General features: G+C 42.2%; 2 protein-coding genes across 8 annotated transcripts in view; one reads left to right on the forward strand and one right to left on the reverse strand.

Moving 5' to 3' along the window:
• The window catches only part of USP47 (ubiquitin specific peptidase 47), a 60,447-nt gene extending 52,734 nt beyond the window's left edge, over nt 1-7,713 (reverse strand). For 2 of the 4 annotated variants that reach the window (XM_076343974.1, XM_076343971.1), the window contains exon 1: nt 7,580-7,713. In XM_076343974.1, coding sequence (XP_076200089.1) covers nt 7,580-7,618 — 39 coding nt within the window. In that variant the 5' untranslated portion in view covers nt 7,619-7,713. The remainder of the gene's footprint in view (nt 1-7,579) is intronic. The other 2 variants (XM_076343975.1, XM_076343972.1) reach the window with 1 other exon arrangement.
• Nucleotides 7,714-8,184: 471 nt separating this feature from the next.
• Nucleotides 8,185-25,378, forward strand: part of GALNT18 (polypeptide N-acetylgalactosaminyltransferase 18) — a 362,119-nt gene continuing 344,925 nt past the window's right edge. For 2 of the 4 annotated variants that reach the window (XM_076343982.1, XM_076343981.1), the window contains exon 1: nt 8,185-8,304. The gene's annotated coding sequence lies outside the window, so the exon portion shown is untranslated. The remainder of the gene's footprint in view (nt 8,305-25,378) is intronic. The other 2 variants (XM_076343980.1, XM_076343978.1) reach the window with 2 other exon arrangements.

The following is a 25,378-nucleotide window of genomic DNA, read 5'->3' on the forward strand; positions in this document are numbered from 1 at the left end:
TTCACAGTTTCTTACATAAACCCCAATATATTTTCAAATACAACAGGAAGAGTGAAGCTGTGACTAGATATATGAACATCTGTACATATTTTAGTGTATTACTGTATCAATTGTAATGTACTGGGAAAAAGATTTAAAATAATACCTTCCCTTCCCCACCCGAGTTTAATTTTGACAGGACTAAAACACGTAAGTCAAAGGTAACACAAAGTCAATGTACGGGTCTATTTCAGCAAGCATCTACAAGTTTTAATCTTATATTAATATCAATACATTCTATCAGCAAAAGGAAGTTGGATAATAATGATTTTAATCGGTGTTTGTGTGGTAAGACAATTCATATTTTAAAACTATGGTGCAAGGCCGTACTGATCTAAATCCACAGTATACAATTTTTTTATTGTATACTGAAATTCTGAGCTCAAGAAAGACAGTGTAGAATGTAACACTGACAGATCTTTAAAGTAGTCTCTGCTTCCAGATAACTACTTCACAGCTTAGGAAGAAATTCATTACTAGTTTGAGAAACAGTGTGTAGCTGCACAAAAAAATTAAGCATTATACTTATACTACTGTACTCACTTGATTGAGAAATTTTAATCACCAGTGAACCACAAAACACTACACAAAACTGCATTTCTTGTTTGTGGTGATGTTCAAAATGTATTACCGCAGAAAAAAATAATATTAAAGTGATATGTTATTTAGTTGTCAGATTATTCTACTGAGAAATAACTTTAGCTAGCAGCATTTAAAGACCAAGGTTCCAGTACCAAGTACTACCTAAGAGGTAGTTGGTACCTCTTAGGCAAAAACCTTTCATCAGGTGATCTCAAGGTGCTATTAGATAATTATCCTGATCATCTTTCTTATACTACAGATTAAATACCCACATGTATATAGCAAGGGGAACTAAATCATGACTGAGAAGCTCAGTGGTTGAACTAAGCAAGGAAAGACCTTGCATTCTACTCTCATGCCTTATTGACCAAACTAAATTACTACCTGAATATCATTCAGAAAGTGTCTTGTTTGCAAGGAACAAATGACTTGGTGGAATTCTGTGTGGATTTTCTGTTTGTTTCCTAAATTAGATTTCCAGAATATCTGCTCAGTCAATGAAGTAGTCAGTTTCTCTATTTGTCACAATCATACGTTTATGTTTTACAACAGAGCACACCAGAAGGAAAGCAGGAAAAACTGATAAATTACACAAGCTGTAACCACTTGTAGAGTCTCTTAATACACAGGAATGAAAGAACAAGGATGTCATCAGCACTGATAAGAACAGCATCCCTTTACTAAACAGAATTGCAAAATATCTTTATCAGATTTCTGCTCTTCTAATGAAGAAGTTAGAGCGATAACCCATCAAGAAACGTATTTTATTTGTTCAGTGCAGATTAAAATGGATTCATTAGTGTAGGGATGAAAATACTCACATTAGTTAGCTGAGAGAGAACTCACACTACCTTCTTTGATTTAATGGCAGCAAGTAAGAAGCACATATATGTATTTATTCTGACAGGAGTACTTTGTATAATTCATGCTGAAACGTGTTGAGAAAGTATCTGCACAGCATTTATTTACTTAGTGGCACAGACACTTCAACAGCTTCATAGCAGAACATACTTTTTATATTCTGACCGATTCTGGGCAATATTCGCTAAGTTCTGATACATCTTGATTTTCAAGAAAAGCCTTAGTGAAGTTCACTTACGTGACCAGTAAAAAAAACATATGCATCTAACTTTCTCATCAACTGTGTTGATTAGAATACTTGATTATTTTCTATTTGAGGTAGATTTGCCCAAAATAAATTTCAGGTCTACTCTTCCTCTCAAACACTGAAAGACATAGAAGTGTTTTCCCTTCTAATAGCACCTTTTCCTACTTATTTCCATTATTATCTTACTTATACTATTCCCCCTCCCTCCTCAGGTTTGTTTTACTAGATTAATGGGGGAAAAATTGACACCTAATACCAAAGCAATTTTTAAAGAACATGCTTAGCATTTACTACCAGGGTGCAGCAATGTCCTAAATGTTACTCAATGTCTTCTGTTTTATTGGATATGAAAGACAACTATCCGCTACTGTTGTTTCACCTGGGCACCAGTGACACAGCCAGGAACAGTCTGAGGACTATCAAGAAGGACTACAGAGCCCTGGGAGCAGCAGTAAGGGACTCAGGAGCACAGGTAGTTTTTTCATCAATCCTGCCGGTCAAAGGGAAGGGGTTTGAAAGGGCCAGTTGAATCTGGTGAATCAACAAATGGTTACAGGACTGGTGCCACAGCCAGGGGTTCGGCTACTTAGACCATGGGACTCGCTTTGAGAAACCTGGTCTACTGGGGGCTGACAGGGTCCATCTGTCAGAGAAGGGGAAGAGCATCTTTGGCCATAGGCTTGCCAAGCTGGTAAAGAGGGCTTTAAACTGAAGTTGCTGGGGGAGGGGAACCTCAATCCATCCCACTCCTACCAGTTTGATGCCAGGGCCAGCACTAGATGCCCAGAGCCTGGAGAAGGAACACAGGTCAGCAGGAGAGCACCTGAAGAGCAGCACAAAGGAACTCCAGCCAGTGAGACAGTTTCATCAGGGGCCCAACTTAAATGCCTCTATGCAAATGCACGTAGCATGGGGAATAAACAAGAGGAGGTAGAGCCATGCGCACGCCTGCAGGGCTACAACCTTATTGGCATCACAGAGACGTGGTGGGATGGCTCCTATGATTGGAGTGTTGGGATGGAAGGATACAGGCTCTTTAGGAAGGACAGGCAGGGGAGACGAGGAGAGGGTGTCACCCTCTATGTCAATGACCAGCTGGAACACATGGAGCTCTGCCCAGGGATGGATGAGGAACTGACCGAGAGCTTGTGGGTCAGGATTAAAGGGAAGGCAGGGACAGGTGACATTATGGTGGGGGTCTGCTACAGGCCACCTGACCAGGAAGACCGAGCGGATGAGGCCCTCTATAGACAGATGGGAGCAGCCTCACACTCACAAGCCCTGGTCCTCATGGGGGACTTCAACCACCCTGACATCTGTTGGAGGGACAACACGGCAGGGCATAAGCAATCCGGGAGGTTCCTGGAATGCGTCAATGATAACGGTCTTCTCCAAGTGGTAGAGGAGCGAATGAGGAGAGGTGCTATGCTGGACCTTGCTCTCACCAACAAGGAGGGGCTGGTGGGGAATGTGACGCTGAAGGGCAGCCTGGGCTGCAGCAACCACAAAATGGTGGAGTTCAAGATCCTTAGGGCACCAAGGAGGGCACACAGCAAGCTCAGTACCCTGGACTTCAGGAGAGCAGACTTTGGCCTCTTCAGGGATCTGCTTGGCAGAGTGCCATGGGACAAAGCCCTGGAGGGAAGAGGGCCCCAAGAAAGCTGGGTAATGTTCAAGGATTACCTCCTTCAAGTTCGGGAGCGATGCATCCCAACAAAGAGGAAGTCAGGCAAAAACGCCAGGAGGCCTGCATGGATGAACAAGGAGCTCCTGGACGAACTCCAACACAAAAAGGAAGCCTACAGAGGGTGGAAGCAAGGACAGGTAGCCTGCGAGGAATACAGAGAAATTGTCTGAGCAGCCAGGGATCAGGTTAGGAAAGCTAAAGCCCTGATAGAGTTAAATCTGGCCAGGGATGTCAAGGGCAACAAGAAAAGATTCTATAGGTATATCAGGGATAAAAGGAAGACAAGGGAAAATGCGGGCCCTCTCCAGAACGAAATGGGAGACCTGGTTACCCGGGACATGGAGAAGGCGGAGGTACTCAATGACTTTTTTGCCTCAGCCTTCACTGGCAAGTGCTTGAGCCTCACTGCCCAAGCCACAGAAGGCAAAGGCAGGGACTGGGAGAATGAGGAGCCACCCACTGTGGGAGAACATCAGGAGAACAGAAGAGGGCCACGAAGATGATCAGGGGGATGGAACACCTCCCCTACGAAGAAAGGCTGAGAGAGTTGGGGTTATTCAGCCTGGAGAAGGCTTCGGGGAGACCTTACTGCAGCCTTTCAATACTTAAAGGGGGCTTATTTAGCAGGGCCTGTTGCGACAGGACAAGGGGGAATGGCTTTAAATCAGAAAAGGGTAGATTTAGACTAGATACAAGGAAGAAATTTTTGACACTGAGGGTGGTGAAACACTGGCACAGGTTGTCCAGAGAGGTGGTGGATGCCCCATCCCTGGAAATATTGAAGGTCAGGCTGGACGGTGCTCTGAGCAACCTGATCTAGTTGAAGATGTCCCTGCTTATTGCAGGAGGGTTGGACTAGATGACCTTTACAGGTCCCTTCCAACCCAAACTATTCTATGATTCTAAGACTAAATTGAATTACTTATCTTTCAGATGAAGAGAGAAAAGGAATTGAGGATTGGAAGGAAAAGGAACATGGACCAGTTCACACTGAACCCCAGATCTAGTGAACAGGGATTCTCATTGCCCCCACAATAAGGAATTATTGGTGACACAATTACAGAAACAGTTGGGAAAGCGTTAGGCAGTGGTAGGGACGTAAGAACAAATTTACTAAATGCCTGTAAAGCTTGGGCAAAAATCTTAATATAAAAAGAAATCCCAACACTACGTTATTAGAAACTGCTTTAATACATCTGTTCCAATTGAAAAAGAACTGTATGCCAAAGTTATGAGCAAGAGAAAATAACAAGGCCCTGATTACCTGTACTTTAGAGATGCAGCTGAACACTATGCAATGTCCAAAAGAAAAATTTTCATGAGACTAGTAAAAGATATTCTAAGTGCAGCAGTGAAACTACTAGTATTTTGTATCCATGAAAACATACTATTACTCTTTAAAAAAGCTAATGAAAAAATCCATGCAATATACTTTAAAAACAGCAATCTGAGCTCCTGTTAGCCTATACAGATATGTATATACATAAAAACACAAACTGAAGACTTATAAACAACCTAATACCTATTTTTTCATTCTTAAAACAGAGGCTGTTAATGTTATAGATATCTCCTACTACTATATCTACCATGGCATCACATAAGCTCGTAGACAAGAACCAAAATCCTTTTCCTATCCACTCCTTTAGATGATTAGTCATTCCCCAGATTGGCCTAAAGCAAACAACATTACATTTCTTCTTGCTCTTTTATGCTGGAATGCAAAGGAAAAATATGGTTGTGCATTCATCTTTAGCAGACATTGGTTCACATCCCAGTTTAATCTTTGAAACAGCACGAGACAGTGAGCTATACAAGCGATACCACTCAGCCCATTGGGAAGGGACAAAAAAACATGAACTGTAATCCTTTACCCACCCCTAAAGGGCAGAACTGAAACTCCAAATGATCTGCTTTGCCTCCAGCTACCGATAATGGCATAATAGGAATATTTAGGAGAAGGCTGTTGAGAACTCAGACACCTGGAGAATTCTGTTTACCCGTAACTCAGTGTTCTCTGCAGTGAGACTCTTAATGAATCTCAGAAGGACTTAATGTGAATGCTGTAGCATAAGATTTATTAAACTTCCTATCACTGAAATAAAAATGAGGATATACTGAAAAACATTGGAAAAACTGAAGATAAACCTCTATTACAACATCTATATAACCAGATGGGCTTAACACAAATAGTTAACGTTTTCCTCCTCAATTTGATTTTTCTTATATTTCATTCAGTTTCATTTACTTACAAAACGCATGGGGGCACAATAAAGAACTTGAGAAAACTTGCTGAGAAAAAGCAACTCACACTAGGGTTTATCAATGTACAAAGTTTATAGATTTCACACTGTATGTTTAAGATATCCATATCTATAACAACATGTATTCATCTTCCTTTACCCATACTTCCCCTCCCTACAGATAAAAGTGCATTCAAAACCCTAGTCCAATGAGTCAGTTAAAAATACACATCTGAATCATACGTATATTCTGAATACAACTTTAAAGCCAACAGGGATACTATTAATACATATAGCTAAAGAAATAGTCAGTTCCAGTTAACTACAACAAATGCCACAAGGTTTCTCCTGCCAGTCTCCTTTATCTCTATGTTTGTTTGTTTTTAAAATGAAATGTCTAAATATACTAGCTATCATCTTCTATCCCTGGTCTAACATTTTTGGAGAGGTTTTTTTACAGCAAATATTTAAGCATACTAGCTACTACACTCCATCCCTTGTTTGAAGTTTCTGGAGATTTCTCTTTCCTGTAAAAAGACTTAACATAGTCCTTTAAACCTTAGGATTTTAAGAAAGCAAACAAGAGGTAAAGTTTACTTTTGTCCTACATACATCCTGTACTTAACTGTACCATCGTATGCACAAAAATTTGTTTCCAAAATTCAGTATTGGTATTTGTTTCACAGTTAACGCTCAAGGATACCATTTAAAGATCACATCTCTTTTTGCTAAACTCCACAAAATTTAAGTCCTTGCCTCACAAAGCTTCCTATAAGAATACACAATGGAACAGGTAGATGGAACAAACCACTGACGTTTGGGAACAGGAAAGATTTGAGTAATTTATCAAAATAGTAAAACTGTCAGAAAAGTTGGCTGAATACGTAAGCGTACCTGCTCATGAAATAAAGTTTCTGCTAATACTACTCTGTGAATAACTGTTTCCAACATTTCATGCCATCACTTGAAGACTCCTTCCCCTGAACAGTATCGCTCTTACTTGACACGTGTCATTTGCCTATCGCTGCAGGACAGAGGCTTAGCCTTCCTCTTTCACGCAGGCTCTTATCTTTAGCCTATGGCCAAAAACAAGCCTTCTCCCTTCCTCCTGCAGCAGAGGAGAGATGAGGGGCCCACAATAAAGGAAACTCAATCCACTGCTGCGCCGGGCCACATTTTCTCCGGCACCCACTGCAGGCACTACCGCCCGTTTTCTGCAGCGCTTCGTACCGGCGCCGGGGAGGCACGGAGTCACCCCACAAACTCGGCAGCAGCCCCCCGGCTGCCATTTCGCACGCCGGCCGCTTTCCCCCAACCGAGCACGCCCTCGGGCACCCAAAGACCCGCCTCGCCGCCGGGGCCTGCCCTCTCCTCTGCTCCCTCAGCTCAGGGCCCTCACCCGGAGCCTCCGCTCCCCGCCAGCCCGGAGGCGGGCTGCCCTCCCGGAGGGCTCCGCACAAGACCTCTGACACGGGCAGGGGCCCGGCCCGCGGCCGAGCGCAGGCGCCGCCGGCCCGTCCCCGCCGCCACGCAGGCCGGCCTCCCCGCGTGCCGCGACACAGACAGGTGCAACTCTCCGGCCGCCTCCAGGGCCTTGCGCAGCCCAGGCTCGGCCCCGGCCTCCTCCTCCCCACACCAGCCCACACGGAAAAGCCTCCCCTTCCCCCGCGCAGCACCATTAACCCCCGGCTCGGCCCCCCACGGGCCAAGAGCTGCCCGGCCCCCTCACAAAGACGGGCCCTCCCTCCCGCCGGGCCTCGCAGAGAGACAGCGAAGCCGAGCCAGGCCGGACCGGGCCTCCCCCGCCCCCCTCCTCGGCCGGCCCCGGCACCCCGGGCCTCCCGCACGCCGCAGGGACCAGCACCGCCTCCCCCTGCGGCGCCCGGACCGAGGCTCCCCCGCCCCGACCCCGCTCCGCCTCACCTCTTTGGGGACGAGCTGGTTCTCCTCGCTGGGCACCATGGCCGGTGGCGCGGCGCTGGGCCCGCAGCAGGCTGAGCTGAGCGTCGTCGTCAGCAGCGGGAGGCGGGGGGACGCCAGCGGCTCATCCTCCTCTGCCGCCGCCCCAGCCGGCGAGGGCAGCGCCACAGCCCCCGCCCCCTACACCACCGCCAATCAATGGGGAAAATGGCCGCCGGCACCGCTCTCGCGAGAGCCGGCCCGGCCCTGCTGGGCTGGGGCGCGTCAGCCGTCGTGCTCGGCTTCGCCCCGGCAGTCCTGCCAGCTGTGCGCGGCAGCCGTCGGCGCGCTCCCCCGCCCAGCTCGCTCGACTGAGGTGCGCAGTTATCGACTAAGTACGAGGAGCGGTGCAGGAGACACAGCGTGTAACCGCCGCAGGCGGCCAGGGCAGAGCCGCGCGTCCTCTCCTCTTGTTCGCTGCCGCGCCCCGCGCTCGGCGGCCGTGAACGGCGCTTCGCAGTCGCCACCCCTTCTCACGTTACCCTACTCCTGAGAGCAGCGGCGGGAGACGCCGTCCGCGGGGAGGCCGGGACGGGCCTCAGGGTGGGCTGGGCGCGGGGGAGGACCCTGTTGCCGCCGTTTGCCTCCTCACCCCGTCTGTGGCGGTGCGGGAGGTTCCCTCCGCGCCGCATGGTCCCCGGGCTTGCAACGGGAGAGAGTAGCAAGTGATTAAAATTGAGTTGCGCTGGGTAAGTGAGGAGGTAGTGTATCCGGAAATCATGGCCTGCAGGTGCGGGAGAGAGCTTACGAGGGCCTCCCATGGGCGTGGGGGCCTTCCCCCGCTCACGAGAGCAGGGCTCATCAGCCGGGCCGTTAGCGTGCTCAGGCACTTGGTCTCTGTTCTGAGGTAATGGGAGACAAGGGAGCCAGCCATCTAGCCTCCCACACCACGGAGGTCTGCTTTGCTTCACAGAGCTTTGCTGCCTACAAGGGGCCCTTGCCAGAGCCAAGGGGTGTGGGGAACGTGGGCTGCAGTTTTAGTTTGTTTTACACACTTTTTTCTCTCACATCGGGGCGTAGCTTGCTGGTGCTTGGTTGTGGGGTTAGGCGACCAGCAGAAGGAGTGGAAGAGTAAGTGCGGTCTGATCCCACTAACACACAGGTGCTCTTCTTGGTGCCCAGTTGTTCTTTGAAGTCATACTGTGAAGTTAAGCACGTGCTTGTTTCTCTGTAAATTTATGGTTAATAGTGCATTTTCAAATTAAATACAAGATTATTTCTGTGGTATCACTTAATTGTTGATTTTTGTCTACAACAAGCTTAAATTACCTGTTTTTCTTGTCACCCGAGGCACGCTAAAAGCCAAATACTAATCACTAGAATGACTAAAATGCACGTTAGAACAAAAGTAAGTACACATTAATGTCTACTTGACTGCAGAATAGTTTTTAAGTGAAAAACATTCTGCTTAGCTAATGAAGAGGAATGGTACATGGTTGTACATTTTTGTACAACTATTTTTGTCATTATTTTAGTGTCCTCTTGTGGAAAAATGTAGAATTGAGGATACTTTTTGGGTTTGTGTCCAAGAAACTTTGTGTTTTGGGGCAATTTTTGAAACCTGTTGTACTGAAGGTTATTGGAAATCTACTGTGAAGATTTAGTAAAATTAAGTGAACTCTTCTACCTTTTCATGTTTAAAGTATGTAACTTCTTAGGTTCCTGTTCGTCACCCTGCTTTCTCAAAGGTGAGATAAGTAGCACGTTTTGGAGTCAGGATATGTTATTAGTATTTATATTAGTGTAGTATTTTAACACTTTAAAAAAGGCTTCAAAGTGGTCATTTCTGTGAATAACAACATCAGTAGTTTCATTTTCATTTTTCAAGTGTGCTATGGTAGGTGCTAAGTTTTTTGTTTGGTTTTTTTTCAGTTCTCCTTGAACTAAGCACAGAAATCCTCTCATTGAAAACTTACTTGAAGCAGTTTTAAAATGTATTTCTGACCTGATTTTCATTACATAACTTAATGAGATCAAGTTATTTATATAGTAAAGGTCAGGAAGTTCTTTTAGACAGGAGCTCTCGCCTTCTAGTTTTAAAATATGTTGCACCTGAAAGCCACTCACCGTAGACATTTGAGCTCTTATATGATGAAATCAAGCATCAAGGCAGGAACCTGGGAGTCTCTTGCTTTTAATGATACTTTATGTTAAGCACAGGTTTATGTAGAGCTACTCCTCTACAACAGGGAAAAGCATGTAGAATAGTTGGGGGTTTTTAATAGGAAAGACAGGTGGAATTAATGAACTCATGTCTTTTAGAAAAGAGGTTTTTATTAATGCTTATCAGCTGTGTTGTTGATTAAAAGGTTTGAGATTTAGTTGGATTTTTTGGGGGGGACTTTTGTAAGCATCTCAGTATGAGAAAAGGTATAATTGCAGAAGAAATGAAAAATGGTATCAATGTTTGTAGATATTTGAAGAAGCACAGCTGCCTGGTGATCTTCTGTTGTCCAGTGGTGTACAAAGATCCATGAGATCAGCGAGCAAGTAGTTCAGTTGAAGAGCCAGAACAGAGACCTAAGCTTGCAATAGAAGGCAATACAATCATCAAAGCACTGGCTGGGAGCCTCCAACAGTGGTATGTGACTGGTGGGCCTGGTGTTACTTCCCTCCCCACCTTTTTTTTGGGGGGGACGCACACCAGAATCTCTGGAACTTGGGGGATTCTTCCTCTGTTTTGTAGGGAATCCAGAATCCAGGAACGAGAAGCTTTCAGAGGTGTTACTTCTGAAACTTCTTTTGACTTTCTAATGTTCTTATGGGGTTTTTTTTACTGCCATTTGTGCTTAACAAGGGCAAAGCTATGGGACTCGATGACTTTAAAATATATTGTCCTATTGGGATAAAGAGGTAGCTACCACAAATATGTGTCTACTAGATAAGAATCAGGAGTTTGTTTTTTAAAAAAATACTCTGTTAGATCCTCCTGCCAACCTTTAAAACTGTGCAAACATCTAGTGTAGCATTTGTGCATGAAACATCTTTAATGGAGTAATAATCTCTAGTTAATAATTAAATCTTCAGGAGGTTTTGTAATTTGTGGATGCTACAGTATTTAATCTCTTTATGTGAGACTTCTTAAAGAGGAATATTCAGAATTCAAGCTTCATGAAGGGAATCCTAGCCTTATGTAAAGACTAATTTAACATACCACAGGTTTAACTTGTTATTAGTGTGAAGAATAAAAATTGGTCTCTCAGACTAAAAATTATGCTTTATTTGCAGTTACAGGTAAATTTCTTAGGCTGTTGATTGTCAAACTATTGTTCAGAGATGCATTAATGAGCATCACAAGTGCTGAAGTGTGTCAGTTTTCAGTCAATGACGCTTGGCTGGTTTTAGTCAATACAGTACTTAACACACTAACGTATGCATCATATTAATGGAAGTATCATTGTGCAACATTGGTATGCTACAGTAAATAGCAGGCCTTCATTATAAGAGATGATGAGCTTTTAAATAAGTCTGTGGGAACGGGATACCTCCCCCTCTCCACAGTCTGTTTAAAGTTCACGCTTTAATCATTTCTCCTTCTCTGTAAGAATTCATACACTCCTGTCCCAACACCTGTATTCAAGATTTGACAAATAGTGAAAAAAGTTTTAATAACTGAACAGAGGGAGGGCTGCCATGTAGCTCTTTCATATGCACAGTTGTACGCTAAGAACTCCAGGGGTGCAAAATCTTAAGAAAACAGGTAAATGTCAGAATACAATCTGATGTTATCTTTCCCAAAGTAATATTATCCTACCTGTTTGAAATAGAAGGCCTACGTAAAGAGGATTGTGTAGACTAATACCATTGATTTGAGATGTCTTCTCTGAAACACTTCAGTTTTGATTTTTCAATTACGCTGTTGGTGGGAGATCCATTTCCTGTTTCAGAGGTTGGTGGTCTTATTTGTAGAACCAGCATTGCAGTGCTTGTTTTCTTCTGTATTGTTCTGTTAAAAAAAAACAAAACAAAAAAACCAAACCCACAAAAAACCCACAAAAACAAAACCCAAAAAACCCCTCCAAACCTGAAGTTTGCAACCCTTGGCAAGTTGCTAATGAATATCAAAATGACATAGCCATTCTGTATTTGCCAGCAGTAGAAATGTAGCCAATGCTGATGCAGTGTTCTTTTAGAGCTCTTCTGCATTGTTAGCACTTTAAGGAAAACCAGCTGAAGACCTGTCCCCTTTTCAATCTTTGGCAAGTCCACATCTACTGATAGAAGAAGAGATGCGTGAAAGTTCACGGTATCACAATCCAGCAGTTCATTGCGCTGCTGGTTACTTTGCTGTTTGAGCCTCAAGTAACTTTTCTGGAATTGCACAGGAAGTTTTGAAGCATTTTCTCTGAAAATCTGCAGCCTACTGACTGCACTATCCAGTCCTTGCAATAAGGAAAAGAAAAAAAAAAAAAACAAACCAGTAAAATTGGCCCTTGTATGGATGGAGTGAAGGTAGGATGAGGGGAGAACAGGGGAGAATTATTAGGGACAAAAGTAGAATTGGTACAGCGTAAAGAAGGGACAAGTATAGAATTCTGCATCTTTAAAGGTGCTTTTTGCTGGATTTCCATTTCTTTGCTCTTAGCTCCCTAAATATGAAGCAGGCCAATAAAAGGTAAAAGAGCAAACTGAGATCTTTAAAAAGGGAACACTGATTATTTTTAATTCTTCTGTAACTGTTATTAGAAAGGGGCTTTTATATTTTAGCATTTTGGACCGTTTCTTGAATGTGTTAAGCACTGGAATAAAAGTATTAATTTGAAGATAAGGAATCATCAAATACTTTTCTACGATCTGTATCTTAAAAAAAAAAAAAAGAGATTATAGTCTTCCATGTCTAAAGAAGTGGATGCAGAATTTGAGGAAATAAAAAAAATCTATTTCTAAGAGTTGAGAATGCTGTGGGAAATTAAAGCTTTAAGTGGGAGATTTACTATGGAAAAAGTAAACTTTTAAGATCATTGTAGTAGATAGTCTTGTAGGTCTAGTAGGTAGGTGAGCAGCCCTCTGAAGTTCAACCTCACAAGATTAAGAAAAAACCTGTCTTATGTTCAGTGCTAAACATTGTGTTCTGCTGTTCTTAAATAGTGTTTTCTGCTATAATCTTTATGCGCATGCAAGTGCTTTTCTGTCCTCTGGCACTGTAATTCATGCCAAGACCTTTTTAATCAAAACCAATAGGGGATTATTTTAATTAATTATAAATAAGCAGCCAAGATTCATTGACATTTTTGTTTAAAATTATCTTCATACTCTGGTTTCAGGATAGTGAGTGTTCAGATATTAGCTTAAGAAGTTAGTTTTCTTTTCTATGACAGCATTATTCTTATGTATGAATTCCCAAATGGGTTTGAAGCTGAAATTACAGTTGTAAAGAGAAATAGAAATCCTGCAAAGAATTTTGCAGGACCATGGATTCCTTTATTAACACTGAATTCTTGTATCAGCTTGACTTAAGATTTTCAACATTGTGTACTTAAAACTACAGAGCAGTTTCTAGCATTATTAGTCTAAACATAACACAGTTCCAGGGTGTTTGACCTCTTGATGCACTTGTCAAAACCTTCCTGGTGTCATTGGGAGTAAAACACATGCACTGGCAGGCCAGCTTCCCCTTTGTGCGGTGAGAGTTTGGAAACAGATGTGGGCTGGTATCATGTAGAGTTTGTGAGATCCAAGCAAATCTCACACGGAGTTTGCTGGCTTAGGCTCATGGCCAGACTATAATTCTTCTATCTAAAATGTGTGCAGTAGCTTGGAAATCTGCTGTCTTTTTAAATGTGCAGACTAGTAGAGTGTACTGCATACATCCTTTCTGGAATATGGGCTAATATGTTATCTAACCCCCTCCTCTAAGGCTGGGGGGTAGCAGGGGGGAAGGCATCTCTATGCATAGCAACCTAGCAAAGGCTTACGTGTGGGAAAGCAAGAAGAAAGGAGAGTTGCCTTGAATGCATACCGTGATGGTAATGTCAGTCACCAAAGTGGTTCGGTTATTTCAGAGGTTCAAAAAAAGCTCACAGTGACATAGCCAGTATATTTAAAAACATTGAATTAACACTTACCACGCATGAGGATTGCTCTTGGAGAGTCACCGTAAGAGTGAAAAGGCAACACTAAGTAATGTGCAAAAATAACGGAGTAGCTTAGCTTCACATGGGGCTGCTCTCAGTATGGACACTCAAAATATTTATAGCTGCCTTTGGGTCCATGGGAGTTAAATAGTTCAGGTTTGCGTTAGGGGTTCGCAGTGACCGTTCAGATTAAATCTGGTGACATTTAATATTACGAGCAAGTGCTAATTATACTGCTTACAGCTCTTTGGGCAAGCAGGAAGTGGTTTCCCATCCTCAGCAAGCCCTAGCACCTAGGGAACATTCCTTCATCCCAGATTTAAAATCCTAGGTGGCATTCCCCTGGATGAAACATGTTTTCTTCACATTTTCTTTGTAAGGTGTCATGATTATCAGTGTAAAGCGGTAGCTCACAGCTGCTTGGGCCTCACCCCATCCCCTCACTGAGGGGAGGGAAGCAAGTGCAGCACTTGGCATCTTTTGCATGTGCTGTCTCATGGCTTTGAGCGCAAGGGCAGTACCTGCAGCAGGATCTGTGCCCTGGGCTGCCTTGTGGTGTGGCCTACCTTTGACCTCTCTGCACTGCCCAGGAGTAGAGACCTGCCAGCCTTCTCTACTGGGGCGGGGGCAGAAAGCAGGAGGGGGCTGTCACCTCTCTTTGCATTTCTCCATGAATGCTGCTTACTGACAGTGCTTGACACCACTCTTTCTGCTTTGCTCTGTGCCTTCGCCAATAAGTTTCTTCCACTGGTGACGGGAGGAACTTTGTATTTTGAGGAGTATTGGGGTAGGCTGGGTTATTTTACAACTGTTTTAGGATTGCTAGGAGGAGGGGAGTTGCTTTTCATCTGTGGTCATTCCTCGTGCCAGGGCTCCCTCCTGTCCATCACAGGAGGGCCATGTGTCTGCAGCCCTGTATCCTCCTGCTTGTGCAGTCTGCATAGCAAACATTGTGTCCCCACAATGGTAGGGGCTCAGAGTGTCCTGCAGTGAGAAATCTCTAAAGTAGCTTTTAGGTAGTATGTGCATAGCTGTTGTGAGGCTTGGTCTCAAAACTGCTGCTGGCTCTGTGGCTCTCCAAGCTCAACCTTGTCCTCATTTTGCAATAGGCTGTCTGTCCCCAAACATCTGCAGCTTTCTTGGGCTTTAAGGGCTAGTCTGCTGTGGGGGTTGCTAGCTCCTTCTTGCATGAATTAATGTAGCTTTACCTTTGGCAGCAGCAAAGGGAGCTGCCAGAGGTTTTACATAGCATTTAAAATGTCAGCTGCCAGTCTAGAGCAGCTGCCAGCACTGGAGCTCTGGCAAGGGGAATGCTGTGACAGGGCGAATGCAGGGAATGTCAGTGTGGACACAGCATGAGTCAGGCTGGGCAGGGACTTGTGTACAGAGTATCCTGACATTGGTAAAATGCCCTTTGAAATCTCCCAGCAAGTTGTCTCCTGTGTTGCTTGGGTGATATATAAGGAAATGCTACTGGCTCTTGATTGTTGTGTTTTGCATTCAGACCTGACTGTAAGTAGCGACTGTAAGTCGCCTGTCAGAGTATGGGGTCTACACTGATAAAGTAATCTGTGGAACTGGTAGTCTCTCTTCTGGGTGAAAGATTAAGGCAAAAGATTAAAGATTAAGTCTTAAGAAAGAATGTAGTTTCTAAAAACAATCTCATTTTGTTCACGTGTATGTCAATTTTAATGTTTTTCAAATTCATTTTTTCTTTTAAATGTTTGGAATACATCTGTTGTTTGGACAGAATTAACATGAGAAAAATAATAAAAAAAATTCGTAACTACTGTCCTTGTTTGTCATCATTGCCATTGTGAGAAGATGCCTCTGGAGAGCAGGTGTGTTTCCTCAACATTTTGATTAGAAGGCTTGGCTGCAGAACTTTGAAATGTGTGCACATGTATGCTAATTTGAATCTCCTATTTGCTGTTGGCATGGGAAGTAAATTTCTTTTCATACTGTTACTTCTTTGCAATGATTGTGCCAGCTGTTACAAGTTAGATACATACCCATTTGCCTATCACCTGTGATTTAAACCAGGCTTGTTAATTGGGCCTGTTAGATGTAAGCATGTCTAGCAGAGATGCCCAGATAGGTAGAGACAAATTCCAGATCGTTTGGATTGGATCCAAATCCATTCATGAGACTTAGCTCTTCAGCAGAGGGTTCTTTTATATGGTGATGTTAAAGGAAGAGGGCTCACTGGGGTTTTTTGTTTGGCTGGTTAGTAATGTAGAGTGCATCCATGGAATGCAGGGGTGCGTGAATTAGAAGGGTCTCAATGCCAGACTCATAGATGTAATAATAGGCTGGGTACTGTAGTATTTACCACACTGTTTTACATACGGAATTAATCTGTGCCCTTCCTTGCGCAGGAAACGTGTGCCTTTCATGACCTGTGCCTTTGCATATATGCTGGTTTTGTGTTCCTTATGGTAACAAAAAGATTTACATTAAGCAGCCCAAACCAATTTTAAATACTAACAGGCATGTAGAACTGTGCTTTTGATACCACCAGTAATGGAAATACTTATTGGAAACCAAATTCCAGACTTGCTGATGGGAATGCTGTCTACCAGGCTAAGGGTGAGCCAAAAGCATCCATGAACTTTTTGATGTTCTAGGTTTACTTCTATGTACAGGAAAACTTGCATATACAATAAAGCCCCCATCCATTTCTGCATCCAAGATCTGGGTTGTATTGCAGATTTTTTTTAAGTCTAGGAGGGTTTCTGAAATGGGAGAAGTGCAAGCCTCAGATCATCAGAGGGTTATGATCAAAACCGTCCAAGAAGTTACAAGCAAAGATAGTCAGTCATATTTTTCTTTTAGGTTTTTTGTCTGTTCTGACCACTGAATTCTAGGAAAAATAAAAGCCTGACTATAACATACTTTTCTAACTGCAAAATTTTTCCTAACACCCTGACCATCCTTCAGTCTGGTCTTCCCTATTTTATTGCTGCTCCTTCAGCCTCTTCCTGTTCTTGCTGGTCCCAGATTTTTTCAATGACAGGCTGAAACTATAGTGGCCTTTTGTTAATCTGCTCTTTGTATTCCCATGTTATTTATTTTCATGTCTTTTAATTTATTCAGGATGGCACTAATGTAGTATACATGTTTCAGGCATGAAGAGGTTAATGAAGCTTTAACTACCTCATAAAAACAGTCATGTTCTTGGCAGCCTTGGGATGGTAGTTATTGCCTGCAGTCACATACAAGGGCTATTATCCTTTTTGATTGCCACATTTCTACACAGCCAAACTAGATTTAACAGAATCTTTAGGGTCCTTTTGTACGTTCCTCATCAGTAATAGCAATTTTATGGTGCCTCTTTTGAAAATTGAAAGAGCAACTTTTAGTAAACAGTTAATCAAACCAAGAATTCCTATGTTAAAATGAATAAAATAATGTCCATGAAAAGGTGTTTTGAAGATGTTTTTGTGATTTAATTTTTGGAAATGAGAAATTCATGGCATAAGAAACAATTCTCAAAGCCTCACTGCTAGTTGGATTCTGGTTCTTTGGCTGCTTAAACCATGGCTTTACCTTAGGATGAAGTAACTAGCTAAATTTTCTTTTAATTTGAGGAAGGGGAAAAAGTGAAAGCGGTAAATTAAAGTGGACAGGCTATTTTTTTTTAATCTTCAATGGAAGTGAGTATGTTGGGAAATTCCAGAGTAATTACTAGTCACTTGTGCTGTGCTGGCTATTTCAAATCCATCATGTGACTGAGAATGATGCCACTCAATGCACTTGGATTGCTTAATGACTTTTTTCTAGGCAATGTTATGTTGTAAAACATAGTTAGGTAAGATGTTGTTTCAACCACAGAGTTAGTTTGGTACTAACATGCAGTATGAAGAAAACTTGTTAAAACCATTATACCTGTGGGACATTCACAGGCAGAACTAAAGAGCTAGATACGAAGTAAGAAACAAGCCAGTGTTTCTTTTAGAGAGATGGCCCATAAAAAAGGACTGTTGTGGTTTAACCCCAGCCGGCAACTAAGCACCACACAGCTGCTCGCTCACTCCCCCCCGCAGTAGGATGGGGGAGAGAATTGGAAGGGCAGAAGTAAGAAGACTTGTGGGTTGAGATAAAGACATTTTAATAGGTAAAGCAAAAGCCACGCACGCAAGCAAAGCAAAACAAGGAATTCATCCACCACTTCCCATTGGCAGGCAGGTGTTCAGCCATCTCCAGGAAAGCAGGGCTCCATCAAGCATAACGGTTACTTGGGAAGACAAATGCCATCACTCCAAACGTCCCTCCCTTCCTTCTTCTTCCCCCAGCTTTATATGCTGAGCATGACGTCGTATGGTGTGCAATATCCCTTTGGTCAGTTGGGGTCAGCTGTCCCGGCTGTGTCCCCTCCCACCTTCTTGTGCCCCGCCAGCCTGGTCGCTGGTGGGGGGGTGTGAGAGGCAGAAAAGGCCTTGACCCTGTGTAAGCACTGCTCAGCAGTAACGAAAACATCCCTGTGTTACCAACGCTGTTTTCAGCTCAAATTCAAAACACAGCCCCATGCTGGCTACTATGGAAAAAATTAACTCTACCCCAGCCAAACCCAGCACATTCTCTGCCCCTTATTCCATACTATTTACATCATGCTCAGGTCTCACGCTATCCAATACATTCTCAATACCTACCACCCCCCTTTCCATCCTTTGATATGGTACACAGATATCATTCCCTTGGACTATGGACCACCCCTGTGAGATGTCCATAAAATGCCCATAGAACGTCCATTGAGTTCATTTAGTCCATGACTTTGGGCTCCATCTGTTTTGGTGGTCACTCAGGACAGGCGAGGTGGTGTGTTGCGTGAAGTTACTGGGCACCAAAGCCAGCTCAGGTCGGGTCACTGCTGCACTTGCACTGCTTCTTGTAAAGCTTCTCCTCTGTTGGTTCAGGTGGTTCCTGCTAAAGTAATTCCTACAACATGCAACTCAAATCATGGGTTACAATAATTTAAAGGTATTTCCGTTACAATCTCCACCCCTGGTCCCTTTGGGCCAGGTTATAGGGTTTAACATTGCAATGAACTCCTCCCCTTGCTCCTAGCCTGGCTAGCAACAAGGGATTCCTGCTTTGCTGTGGACTTATTCACAGCCACAGACGCTTCGGGGTGTCCTGCTCCCACGTGGACTCATCCACAGGTCACAGTCCCTTCGACTCGAGTTCATACTGGAGTTCCAGCCCGTCCAGTACAGCAGCACAGAAACAGCAGCGATGCCCTGGCCATCTGCCAGCCCAGGCACATGGCCATTGCTGTTATCAAAATGTTCCCAGGCACAGCACAGTAAGATGATCAGCAGTACGGCACTACAGCAAGCAGCGAAAGCAAAGAGCAGCCACTAACGAGCACTAGACTCTAATATACAGTAAGGCAAGCAAGCCCCATGGCAAGCACAGGAGCCTGTCAATTAATAGCTAAACAGCATTAACAGCTATAAATTCGATCTAGCACATTCCAATCAAGTCTGTCGTTACCTCGAACCCTTCAAGCCCCACGCTGGGCATGAAAAAGGACTGTTGTGGTTTAACCCCAGTTGGCAACTAAGTACCACACAGCTGCTCGCTCACTCCCCCCTGGTGGGATGGGGGAGAGAATCAGAAGAGTAAAAGTGAGAGAACTCATGGGTTGAGATAAAGACATTTTAATAGGTAAAGCAAAAGCCACGCACGCAAGCAAAGCAAAACAAGGAATTCATCCACCACTTCCCATCAGCAGGCAGGTGTTCAGCCATCTCCAGGAAAGCAGGGCTCCATCATGCATAACGGTTGCTTGGGAAGACAAACGCCATCACTCCAAACGTCCCTCCCTTCCTTCTTCTTCCCCCAGCTTTATATGCTGAGCATGACGTCGTATGGTGTGGAATATCCCTTTGGTCAGTTGGGGTCAGCTGTCCCGGCTGTGTCCCCTCCCACCTTCTTGTGCACCCCCAGCCTGGTCGCTGGTGGGGTGGTGTGAGAGGCAGAAAAGGCCTTGACCCTGTGTAAGCACTGCTCAGCAGTAACGAAAACATCCCTGTGTTATCAACACTGTTTTCAGCACAAATCCAAAACACAGCCCCATGCTGGCTACTATGGAAAAAGTTAACTCTGTCCCAGCCAAAACCAGCACAAGTACTCACTTCATCTGTATAAAGTATTGAGATGTAAGAATTATGATTTCGAATACATGGTTATGTTGTTTGGTCATGTTGTTCCCATTGCTTGTGTATGTTTCAGGAGTCTGTAAGTGTTATTGTTAAATACATAAGATGTTTAATGTATCTGAGTGTTGCTGCAGCCCTAAATCTTGGAAATAGCTGAGATTTATGATGTTGAACTATCCACTCACATTTCATTAGCTATTTTGCATTTTCTTACATTTTTAAGGGGGGGAGTGGTTTTACTTATTATATGCTACTTTTTATTTATTAACATTACCTAGTACTAGTTAGCAAATATATTCTGTCATAGCTGAAATATCTAAACTTAGAGGTTTGTATCAAGTATGCCAATCCTGAGATAATTAGAGTATGGTTGAGTGCTGCTATTTTGAACCCAGGGAAGGAAATCTTTGGTTTTCAAAATTGAGAGTAACTCAGGCTATCTTTTCTACTGTAAACTAGATGTATCCATACATTAAAAGAAGCTAGATGTTAGAATCCTGTTGTGAAATGTTAACTGCAGCATGACGTCCTTTTGTTTCTTTAAATTTATTACATGTCTTAATCTTGTTTAAAAAAAACAAACAGAAACTTAAGATTTTCTTGAGAACACAATTAGACCTTCATCTATCACTATCCTAAGAGGCTCGATGTGAGTAGATTAACATCCCTCTGGGTATGCAGAGACTATTTTTATTTTAATAGTATGCTTTAACATTGTATTAGCCATGTTCCTTGTGCTTGGTGAACATTGTATCATCAGAAAGCATGGGAAAAGAATATGGAAATTTCAGGTATGGGAACAGCATGACATAGCTGCATGTGAACATTAGACTTTACTATGCATGATGTAGTTCATGACACTTAAAATTTTGCAAGTTACTATATACACCAGGTTTTTTTCACGTTAATTTCAAGACTTTTCTCTTTTCCTAAGGTCTCTCAGTTAAACCCAAAAGAAGGAACTAAACTTGCTTATTTTATGTAAATTTGAAGCTTAGCTTGATGATACAGAACCCTCCGGAAAAGGACATGGCAAAGTGAAAGGCAAATCCAAAAAGTTTGGAAAAGAATGGGAGACAAAGGGAGAAGAAAAGAAAATTAAATCTAATCTCTATAAAATAAAAGAGAACCTGGTTGCATGTGTAGCCATGACACTGATCGTAAGAGGAATAAACATCTTCAAAAGAACAAGCATGATACAGTCCAGCTGCTTTTTTTTGTTTGTTTCTGTATCCAAAAGAGATTCTGGGAAGAACCAAAACACTTCTCTATGGGCCTTTATAGGAAAGAAGGCAAAAGCAATAAAGCTACTTCCTGGCACTGTGGTAGATAGTGATGATTAAGAAAACTTTTGATAAGAGAATCTACTATATTATAAAAATGCTAAAACATTAAGTGGAGCAAAACCATCTCTGACTCCTTGCTTTATCAAAACAGTCTTTTGTTGCTGAGAAAACTGAACCTAACATACTGAATCACAGAGGCAGCTCTAGGTGTCAGACACCTTGCAAACAGGAGGTCCGTGATTCTGCTGTGAGCTGTTTTGGTGATGGAATCAGAGTGAGGTTTGAGAAGAACAGGAAATTGCATAAGGATGTCTCTGTTGGTTGTTTACTAGTAGCCAATGCCATGGGAATAAACAGCTGTACGGGCAGTACAGTGTCTCTTTTGTCATCTAGTCTAGCAGCACTGGAGATGAAAACTTGAAGCTCAGGCCTTGAATTCAGCGAAGGAAGCCTAAGGGATAAGGGAGCTTGTCATATGACTTTGAAGCAATATGCAGTCGTTTTGATCAAAGACAAGAGCTTTTTAATTCCAGAAGTTGTTTTTGCCAGTATCGCTCTGTAAACAAAACTTTAATAGACAAACATAGAAGTTGAAAACCTTGCCCCACCCTACCTCCCAAAAAACCCATCTCCCACCTCTCTTCCCCTATGCCGTAGAGGTATTTTACAGTTTTCTCAGGGGTCTTTGGACAGAGAAACCTGTGATGAAGAGAGTCAGGTTTCTCATTGCAGTATGACATCAAGATGGGGAAGAGAAATTCCTCCACAAGAGTGTGTGCAATGCAGACAGAGGCCTTTCTCAGTTCTCCAGCCTTAGCCACCTCTTTATCAAGTAGGGAAAGATCTGCAGACTGACTCAGTGACTAGACCTCAGTTTGCCTTGCAGAGTTAGAACAAGTGATGATAACTGCAGGAGTGCTTTCCTCATTAGAAGCTACTGGTGATGGTTGCACATTTTTTTTAAGCATATGTAAACACTTGGATCCACTAAACATCCTCCCACAGGTGTAGTGTTTTCACAGGAAAGGGAAAATCATGATTTCACCAAGTCACATATTAATGAGGTAAACTATGTTCAGATACTGCTTAATTCATCTTGTTTCTTTACAGTGAAAGGTGATTCAGATGCTGAGTTTTCTAGAACACCGTGCATGAATCCAGTGCCAGAGAATGGGGAAAAAAAACCACCAGGAATTTAATAAGACTAAAAACATCCTTGTTGTTCCACTGCTGAGCAAACTAAAAGGAATGTATTTACATGGATTCACTGGAGGTTGTTAAGACTGACTTATTATTTCAGTACAGTAGAATGTAGTGAGTGGGTTGGAAAGAAATATGCTCTTATATTGAACTTATTACACCTCTAGCAGAGTTAAAGAATGCTTGATTTACCTTACTGAGGTCTGTATTCTCCCCAAGCCGCCTGTACAATAATGTCCAGAGACCTCTGTGCTCCATTCTACGTCATCAGCCAGTTAAGATGTGTTATAAGAATATACCTTTTCGTAATTTCTGAAATGGGAATAGTTTAATTACATTCTTAGCTGAATAACTGAAGTTCAGTGACCATGTTTCAATGTTAATGTTAAGTTCTGTAATTGGAAAGAAAGGTCAACTAAATAAGGAAGGATTTTGTCAGCACTACAGAAAAACCTTTACGCTGTTATTTTATGATACTGTAGGAATTGTCCGTGCTACCATGTCATGTGTGCAACTTGGGTATCTTTGGAGTCCTAGAATAACTTACTGTAGGTTATATTTAGACCCTTTTTTTTGTTATTTTCAAGGAACACCTGGAAAGTCTGTGTTTCTGTGTAGTAGTGTTTTGACTTTGTTTTTGGGAAAGAATAAGAGAGGCAGAAAGCTGAACTGAATGAAACTTCGTTGGATTTAGGTCTAGCAAATTCAAAGGCGTTTAAAGTATGAGAAAGAAATGCTTTATGTTCTTGCTATTTTAAAAAATAATTTAATACAAGTTAAAGGTATGAAAGCATTTTACTTGTTAATTTTTTATTTTTGTGGCAAATTAGTTTCTTTTTCATCAAAAGAATTCATACTAGCTTTTGATTTAAACATTGCAGCTACTTAAATAAAGCTCTTATTTACTGCTACTTGTATGTTTTCTACAGAGCTTTATATTGATTTGAAATTCAGTATTTCATTTATATGGCGGGAACACAATCCTTCTCCTTCATCTAGCAATCTGCACCACCCGTATTTTTTTTTTAATCTTGAGATGTAACCTTCTTAAATACTTAAGGCATAGCTCCAACAGAACAGTGGTAAGCTGCTCTTCTATTAGCTTTACACTCTCTCTTCCCTAGGTCTTAGTGAAATACTCAAGGTGCTTTACTTTTCATAGTCTGAAGACCTCATTATTCAGATAATAAGGCACTTGTGTTTTCTAGCCTGACACTACTGGTTTTGAAAGTGCAAATAAATATTCAAGAAAGGAAAAGGTATTAAATGCACTTTGTTCAATTTGTAACATACAGTAACTTCAGATTCCTATTTATATAAATCTGTCAGATTCAATGGTGCTGATGAAAGGGAAATCATGTGCTTTCTCGGGTGTTAAGAATAGATGGGAAGGCAACATAGGGATCCAGAAAAAGGAGCAATTGGGGAGTGCAGTTTCATAGCTCTGGTTTTGTGATCTCAATCAGGTTTTGTGTGCCTATTCCATTTGTAGTACTGAGGCAAGTAACCTGTTCCCTAAGCTATTGCTGATTTGTGTACAGTGTTTATATGTAGAAGGAATATGGAATACCTGGCATAGCATAGTCACCATGGCCAAAATACAAGCTTCTGTAACAATCTCTTACTACAAACTTACTATCTCCAGTAAACTAGATTTTTTTTTTATCTGAACAGATACATGATAAGCCGTTTATTATTTAAAATGGAGTAAGAGTACCTGAACTAGCAAGGCCATACTGAAAGGGGTTAACATCCTTCATGGACAACAGTGAAAGTGAGACTTGTTAAAAAGTTGAACAAAACCAGATTTGGTTAAATAATGATGGCAGAAGCATTCCTAAATAAACAGGTAAGGTGAAGATAACATGCAGGAAATAGAGAAGACAAGAGAAGATACTTTTCAGTTTGGGAAAGTTACTATCAAAGCGCAGAAAAGGTGCTGGCGTTCTTACATTTCTACGCTTCTACTCACTTCCACAGTGCCAACTTATCTGCTTGCTATTTTTGATCTACTTTTGATAGAGTTAGTATTTTACTTTTCTTATATAGCAACATTTTCAGAGTAGAAATTCTTCCTTTGTTCAGTTAGCACTTAACATACTGGAATTTGGATGTTCAGATATTCCTGTAACAAGTTTAATAACTTTAAGAATTTATTCCTCTGATAGTTTTTGTAAGTAGTCATTAAGCTATTCCTCAAAAGCTTGATGCTCCAACCTTATGGAAAGGACTGCTTATTTATCCCTTGTTTTTTTATAGAGACTTTGCAATTAATTTGGTAGCACTTTGAAGTGAACAGTCAGAAGGATGAGATCTCAGTTTAAAGCAGAGGACCATCCAGATGGTGTCTTCAACATGAAGACGCTTACGCATTATGGTCTCTTCAACATGAAGTCTCTTATGTGTTCCCATCTAATTCTGGTGGGACTGAACCAGATACAGGGACTGAACAAGAGTATTATAAAGACAGTTTATTTGATCATCTCTTCCTATGCCCCAATTTCTAAATTCCTAAAATATGCAGGGTGCATGTACATTTGAGTTCAGATCAAGAATGTGCTTTCAGAGTAAATCTTCTAATTATTGCTATTTACTGGTTTTTGGCTCACTTCGTGGAGCAGTCTCTTCAAATGCATATAGTCTGTGGATGCAAAGTCCTGAGCACCACTGATTTGCTCTGTAGACCTTCTGTTGAACGGGTTGCACTATCTGCAGACTCCCTACTGTTAGAGAGAAGTTCTGCAAGTGATATCCTACATTCCCCAACATTCAAAGTAATATGGGATTCCTTTTGCCTTTGCTTCTATGATAAGACCTTTCAAAAGTTTTTGGCTCCTCTGTGATTATTTCACTGTGTGTACTCAAAATATTTACTTGCTGTGCAGAAGTATTTACTGCAGCTAGGAATGGTAACCAGAGAAGAAATGAATAAAGAGAAAGTAGCTCAATATGCAGTACAAGCCTAAAGTATGAAGAATAGTTCAAGTGAGGGTCATTTATTCTAGGAATCAATGTTGTTGAGCAGCCTAGTGGTCAAAA

The sequence above is a fragment of the Aptenodytes patagonicus genome, chromosome 7 (genome assembly GCF_965638725.1).
Source record: "Aptenodytes patagonicus chromosome 7, bAptPat1.pri.cur, whole genome shotgun sequence".
In the NCBI taxonomy this organism is placed as follows: domain Eukaryota; kingdom Metazoa; phylum Chordata; class Aves; order Sphenisciformes; family Spheniscidae; genus Aptenodytes; species Aptenodytes patagonicus.